This window comes from Zophobas morio, unplaced genomic scaffold (genome assembly GCF_036711695.1).
Source record: "Zophobas morio isolate AGI-343-1 ecotype UQ-CSIRO unplaced genomic scaffold, CSIRO_AGI_Zmor_V1 ptg000030l, whole genome shotgun sequence".
Lineage (NCBI taxonomy): Eukaryota > Metazoa > Arthropoda > Insecta > Coleoptera > Tenebrionidae > Zophobas > Zophobas morio.
This window is the reverse complement of record NW_026972135.1, coordinates 2444550-2451320: the sequence shown is the minus strand read 5'-3', so window position 1 is coordinate 2451320 and position 6771 is coordinate 2444550. Positions and strand designations below refer to the sequence as shown.

The following is a 6771-nucleotide window of genomic DNA, read 5'->3' as shown; positions in this document are numbered from 1 at the left end:
AATAAACCTATTGACATTGTTAAATAAGGTCTGAGTTATTCTGTAGTTCCAATTTTAGAATATTGTGAAATCTCAGTTTTTCCATTTTGAATTTTCCGATTTTTCTATTTTACTGTTTCCATTTTTAAATTCATCGTTTAAATTTTTAGGTATATTAATTTTTCGTTTTTGTAATTTTTCAATTTTTCATGTCCCCAATTTTTTATTTTTCATTTTTGAGTTTCTTTACTTTTTGATCTGCAATTTTTTTTACAAATTCTAGAGTTTTCAATTTTATAATTTTAAATTTTTTTGACTTTTTCAATTTATAAATCTTTCACTTTCCCAATTTTTAGGGAATTTGATTTTTGGTTTATAATTTTTTTTTCAATTTTTGAGTCTCAATTTTTAATTTTTTAATTTTTCAAATCTTCAATTTTTCAGTTTTTCGCTGCTACAATTTTTCATTTCTTCAACTTTTCGGGTTTCTGAATTTAAAATTGTCAATTTTTCGATTCGCAATTATTAACTTTTTATCTTCAATTTTACAATTTTTCTACATTTGGATTTTTATATGTAGGCATAAATCTACATTCGATTTTTCAGTTTCCCGATTTTTACTTTTTCGAATTTTCAATTTTTTCGTTTCTTCAATACATATTTCGATTTTTAATTTTTTTCGATTATTTATTTTTTCAGTTTCCCGGTTTTACACTTTTTAAATATTTTAATTTTTCGGTTTTTCAATTTTTAGATATTTCATCTTCGCGTTTCCTCAATTTTCCAGTTTGCAATTATTCGCGTTTTTGAATTAAAATTTTTCACTTTTATGGTTTTCTAAATTTTAACTTTGCAACTTTTCGATGAATTTTATGAATCTTAGTTTTCTATTTTTCAGTCTCTCGATTTTTCAGTTTTTCATCACTTCAATTTTTTCTTTAATTTCTAGATATTTGGATTGCTCGTTTTTTGTTTCCCAATTCTTAATTTTTCAGTTTTTCGCCGCTACAATTTTTCGATTTGCAATTTTTCATTTCTTCAACTTTTTGGGTTTTCGAATTTAAAATTTTCAAGTTTCGATTGTTCTGTTTTCTAAATTTTAATTTTGTAATTTTTGGATTCGCAGTTGTTAATTTTTAATTCTTTAATTATACAATTTTTCTACATTTCAATTTTTTGTTATTGTGTTTGATTTTTTAATAATTTTTTCATTTTTCGATTTTCATCGATTGAATTTTTCGATTTCTCGCTTCTTCAATTTTTAAGATTCATATTTTAATTTTTCCTTTTTTCAATTTTGGATATTCCAGCTTTTAATTTTTCGATTTATAACTTTTGGATTTTTCTTTTTTACTGTTTCCATTTTTAAGTTTATCGTTTAAATTTTTAGATATATTAATTTTTCATTGTTGTAATTGTTCAATTTTTCATTTTCTCAACTTTTGGTTTTTCAATGTTTAGTTTCTTAAACTTTTTGATTTGCAATAAATTATTAGATTTTACATGTTTTGTTGTTCGTTGTTCGTTGATTAAGTCTTAGAGTTGGAGCTAAAATAATTGTGAATTAGTTTCCAAACATTATGAAAAATATAGACTCCAGCTGGACTTCTTTTGATTTTTTTTTTAATTATACGTCGCTTAAAATTAAGACAAAATTCATTTTTTTCAAAATTTTCTTCGCTGACTCAGCTCGATTTCCTTCCTTAACCATGTTTCACTAACCCATTCCCCTTACCCACTCAGGCCTAACCACAACTCAAAAAATCGTCACCTCAGCTCCCTTACACGCACTTTTTTTCCTCTGAACCACTGACCCAAATCATATTTCAATTATTATCTGTTTGTCCAAGTGCATACTCGAAATTTCCTCGTGCTGTGCAAATAAGCGATAACCAACCAACAGAGGTCAAGGTGGTAAAGGTCCGGGTAGTACGAGGGCGTTCTATAAAAGCGCTCGCTGATTGAGACGAATTAGTCAAACGGACTTCGACAGCCTCCACATCTGCACGAACATGGCCAAACTCTTCGTTGTTGCTCTCATCGCCCTTTTCGCCCTCCAGGTACGTACACAATTTTTCGGTAGTTCGGTGATGGGTGATTAGTTGTTCCGCTCGGCTGACGCCTTGCGTAATTGTTTCGATGAATTGGTCATCCGATCGGATTGTGCAATTTTTATTTTTAGATTTAAATATCGCTCTAATTTTTCCAGGGCTCTTTGGCCAAACCCAAGGCCAAGCAAGCCGAGAAGTCGCCCCTGGAGGAGCTGGCCCGTAACACCGAGACCCTCGTCAACAACGTCACGCAAACCCTCGGCATCAAAGAGCTGCCAGATTCCAAGAAGGTTGTCGAAATCCTCAACACCAACGCCCAGACTTTGGCCAACCACGTCCAGGAAATCGTCGACAAGCTCAAAGGCGAAGTCAAGGCTCACCAGGGCGAAATCGACAACGTCATCCGCCAGGTCGAACAGAAGCTGAGCGAAACCGCCGCCAACTTGCAGCAAGCCGCCGGACCCGAGGCCACCGCCAAAGCCAAGGAGTTGAAGAAGAACTTGGACGATGGGCTGAAGAACGCCGTCGCCCAGGTCGATAAGCTGGTGAAGGCGATCGAGCCCGACGCGACCAGTAAGTAGTTTTTGGAAAATTTTGGGGTGGGTGGTGAGGTTTGACTCTTGTTGCAGAAGCTAAGACTGATATCCAGAACGCCGCCCAGACTCTGTTGAACCAGATCACCGAAGTCAGCCAGAACTTGCAGACTCAGGTTAAAGCCAGCATTGCCGAGCACGAGAAAACGCATAAACACTAAATGAAATGTATTGTCGGCGATTTTGCCAAAGTTTATATTTAGGGCTATGGATTATTTTAATTATTAACTGAAATAAATATTTTTACAAAGAGAGTTTTTTGTTTTAAAGGTGTTGCGTCGAATTTAATAAAATAGATAATAATCATAAGTGTCAGTGTTAAACTAATTCTCCTCTAAATATGTCAGCCGGACGCTTAGGCAACCAATAATCCAGAATACAGTGTCGCCATCTATATAAGAGTTGGTTGCAGAATAGGTTTCTGCAGGTTTTCAACAACAAGTCACAAGGACGAATGTAAGGCAAGTTGTCTAACATATTTACATTAATTTTTCAATTCAAATCTCAGTTTTTCAATTATTCATTTTTCGATATTTTAATTTTTCGATTTCACCATTTTTCGATCTGCTATGTTTCGAGTTTACAGTTTTAAGTTCTTCATTTACGACATTTCAATTTTGGTGGTTCTCAATTTGCCATTTTTGAATTTTTGATTATTTAAATTTTGAATTTGAAATATTTGGTTATTTCATTTTTTAGATATTTTAATTTTTCGTTTTTATTTCTTTCAGTTTTTCAATTTGTCAATTTTTAATTTTTCCCTGCTTCAATTTTTAGATGCTAAAGTTTTTCATTTTTACTACTACATATTTCGATTTTTCAGGTTCTTCTTTCTGCTTCTGGATTTTTAAGTTTTCTATTTTTCAGTTTTCCAATGTTTCATCTATTGAATTTTTTGATTTTTCGCTTCAATTTTCAGATATTTTAATTTGCCGTCGTTTCAACTTTCAAGTTTTCGGTTTACAACTTTTGGTTTTCAGGTTCTCAATTTTTGATTTCTCGGTTTCTCAATTTTTTGATATTTATATTTTTTGTTTTTTCACTTTATCGATTTTTCAGTTTCTCTTTTTTTTTCCTTTTTTCGTTAATTGAATTTTTTGATTGGTAATTTCTAGGTTCTACCAGTTTTCGATGTGTTATGTTTCGAGTTTACAATTTTAAGTTCTTCATTTTTACGGTATTTCAACTTCTGGTTTAACAATTTTTTGGTTTTTCAAAGTTTAAATACAAATTCTAATTTTAAATTTTTCCAATATTTCAATTTTGGTTTATCTTAATTTGCCATTTTTGAATTTTTTATTGTATTATGTAAATTTTGACTTTGAAGTATTGGCTTCTTCAATTTTTAGATATTTTAATCTTTCGTTTTTAATTTTTCCCCTCTTTTCAATTTCTCAATTTTAATTTTTTTTCAACTTTCGAATTTCTCAAAATTTTTATTTTGCAATATTTCAATATTTAAGTACATATTTCAATTTTCGACTTTCAATTTTTCAACTTTTAATATATCCCTGCTCCAATTTTTAGATACTAAAGTTTTTCATTTTTAATAATATTTTGATTTTTCTGCTTCTCGATTTTTAAGTTTTTTATTTTCCAACTTCTCTCAATTTTTCATTTATTGAATTTTCTGATTTTTGGCTTCAGTTTTCAGATATTTTGATTTGTCGTTTTTTCAATTTTTGAATATTTTAACTTTCCAAGTTTTCGATTACAACTTTTGGTTTTTAGGTTCTCAAGTTTTGATACTTCGATTTTTCAATTTTTTGTTTTTTTCCTATTACAATTTGTAAGTTTCTCGGTTTTTTAATTTTTAGATAGTTTTATTTTTTGTTTTTTCACTTTATCGATTTTTCAGTTTCTCAGTTATTTTTTCCTGTTTTCGTTAATTGAATTTTTTGTAATTTTTAGATCTTACAGTTTTCCAAGTTTTCAGTTTCATATTTTTCGATTTTCCTTTTTCATATTTTGAATTTTTCAATTTTTCGAATTTTCAGTTTTTAGAGATTTAAGTTTTTGGTTTTATTAATATTTCCATTTTTCAGTTTTTCCATTTTTCAACTATTAATTTTTCAAATTACATTTGGATTTTTCAGGTTCTCGAGTTTTTATTTTTCGATTTTTCAGTTTCCCATTTTTTGATTTATCATTTTTTCGTTTTTTAATTTTTTTGATTTACAACTTTTAGTTCTTACACTTTTTAGATATTATTATTTTCCGAACTGTTTTTTCTAGTTTACGAGCTTAAATTCTTCGGGGTTACGATATTTAGACTTTTCAACTTTTCCATTTTATAATTTTTGGATTTTTCAGTTTTTAGATACATATTTTGAATTGAAATTTTTCTCAATATTTCGATCGCGTTGTTTCCCGATTTGTCAATTTTCCATTTTTCGTTCATTCAATTTTTCGATTTTAAATTTTTCAAATTTAAAATTTTTATTTTTCGAGTTTTCGACCTTTCAATTTTTAGATATTTAAGCTTTTCGTTTTTATCAATATTTCGATTTTTAATTTCTCAATTTTTTAATTTTTCGATTTTTCCTTTTTTCAATTTTTAGATATTTTAATTTTTCGTTATTTCAATTATTGGATATTTCAAATTTCAGTTCTTAGTTTCACAATTTTCAGATTTTGTAGGTTCTTGATTTTCAGAAATTTTGATTTTTTTTTTGAATTTATTTTTCGTTTTTTTGTTTCTTCAACTTTTTGTTTTACAGTTTTGAGATCCTTCAGTTTTTCGAGTTTTCAATTTTACATTTATCAGTTTTTCGTTTTTCATACTTTGAATTCAATTTTTCGTTTTTTCAGTACAAATTTCGATAGCTTTCGAAACTTTTCGTTTCTTCAATTTTTCGATTTTACACTTGCATAATAGACTTACAATTTTTAATGTCTGAGTCTTTTTTATTAATATTTCGATTTTTCAGTTTATTGATTTTTCATTTTTTCGATTTCCCCATTTCGGATTTTAATTTTCTCGAGTTCTAAATTTTTAGATATGTGGAATTTTTGTTTTCTCATTTTTTTTTGGTTTTCGGATTCTCAACTTTTGATTTTTCGATTTTTCAACTTTTTGTTTTTTCGTTAATTCTATTTTTAATTTTCTCGGTTTCTTAATTTTTTGATAGTTTTATTTTTCGTTTTTTCCCTTTATCGATTTTTCAGCTTCTCATTTTTTCCTTTTTTCGTTAATTGAATTTTTTGATTGGTAATTTTTAGGTTCTACCATTTTTCGAACTGTTATGTTTCGAGTTTACATTTTTACGATATTTCAACTTCTGGTTTAACAATTTTTTGTTTTTCAAAGTTTAAATACAAATTTTAATTTTTAATTTCAATTTTTTCAATTTGCCATTTTTGAATTTTTGATTGTTTAAATTTTGAATTTGAAGTATTGGCTTCTTCAATTTTTATATATTTTAATTTTACGTTTTTAATTGCCCCCTTTTTCAATTTCTCAATTTATAATTTTTTTTCAATTTTAGAATTTATCAATTTTTTTGATTTTGCAATTTTTCAATCTTTAAATATTTTAATTTTCGACTTCCAATTTTTCAATTTTTAATATTTCCCTGCTTCAATTTTTAGATACCAAAGTTTTTCATTTTTAATAATACTTTGATTTTTCAGGTTCTTATTTCTCCTTCTCGATTTTAAAGTTTTTTATTTTTCAACTTTTTCAATTTTTCACCCATTGATTTTTTTTATTTTTCGCTTCAATTTTCAGATATTTTAGTTTGTCGTTTTTTCAATTTTTGAATATTTCAAATTTCAAGTTTTCGACTTACAAATTTTGGTTTTCAGGTTCTCAATTTTTGATTTCTCGATTTATCAATTTTTGGATGCTTTTATTTTTTGTTTTTTCACTTTTTTGATTTTTTAATTTCTCAATTTTGTTTTCTCTTTAAATTTTTTAATTTTTAGATTTTTCTTTTTGCTAAATTTTAATTTTGTAAGTTTTCTACGTTTAAATTTTTAGATATTGTGGATACTTTTTTTTCAATTTTTCCATAATAAACCTATTCACATCGTTAAATAAGGTTTGAGTTATTCTGTAGTTCCAATTTTATAATACATATTACGAAATTTCAGTTTTACGATTTTGAATTTTCCGATTTTTCTTTTTTACTGTTTCCATTTTTAAT

At 27.4% G+C, this 6771-nt stretch overlaps 1 protein-coding gene across 1 annotated transcript; it reads left to right on the top strand.

Moving 5' to 3' along the window:
* Window positions 1-1928: 1928 nt before the first annotated feature.
* On the top strand, window positions 1929-2877 carry LOC135138769 (uncharacterized). The gene is made up of 3 exons (XM_064068782.1): window positions 1929-2039; window positions 2189-2603; window positions 2660-2877. The coding sequence occupies exons 1-3, from the start codon at window positions 1992-1994 to the stop codon at window positions 2782-2784; spliced, it is 588 nt and encodes a 195-aa protein (XP_063924852.1). The 5' UTR covers window positions 1929-1991; the 3' UTR covers window positions 2785-2877.
* The last annotated feature ends 3894 nt before the right edge of the window (window positions 2878-6771 follow it).

Bases quoted from the DNA above. Each gene is read 5' to 3' on its own strand.
- LOC135138769 (XM_064068782.1), top strand. From the start codon at position 1,992: ATGGCCAAACTCTTCGTTGTTGCTCTCATCGCCCTTTTCGCCCTCCAG. The intron at 2,040-2,188 runs GTACGTACACAA...TAATTTTTCCAG, and splicing joins TCGCCCTTTTCGCCCTCCAG to GGCTCTTTGGCCAAACCCAA. The intron at 2,604-2,659 runs GTAAGTAGTTTT...CTCTTGTTGCAG, and splicing joins GATCGAGCCCGACGCGACCA to AAGCTAAGACTGATATCCAG.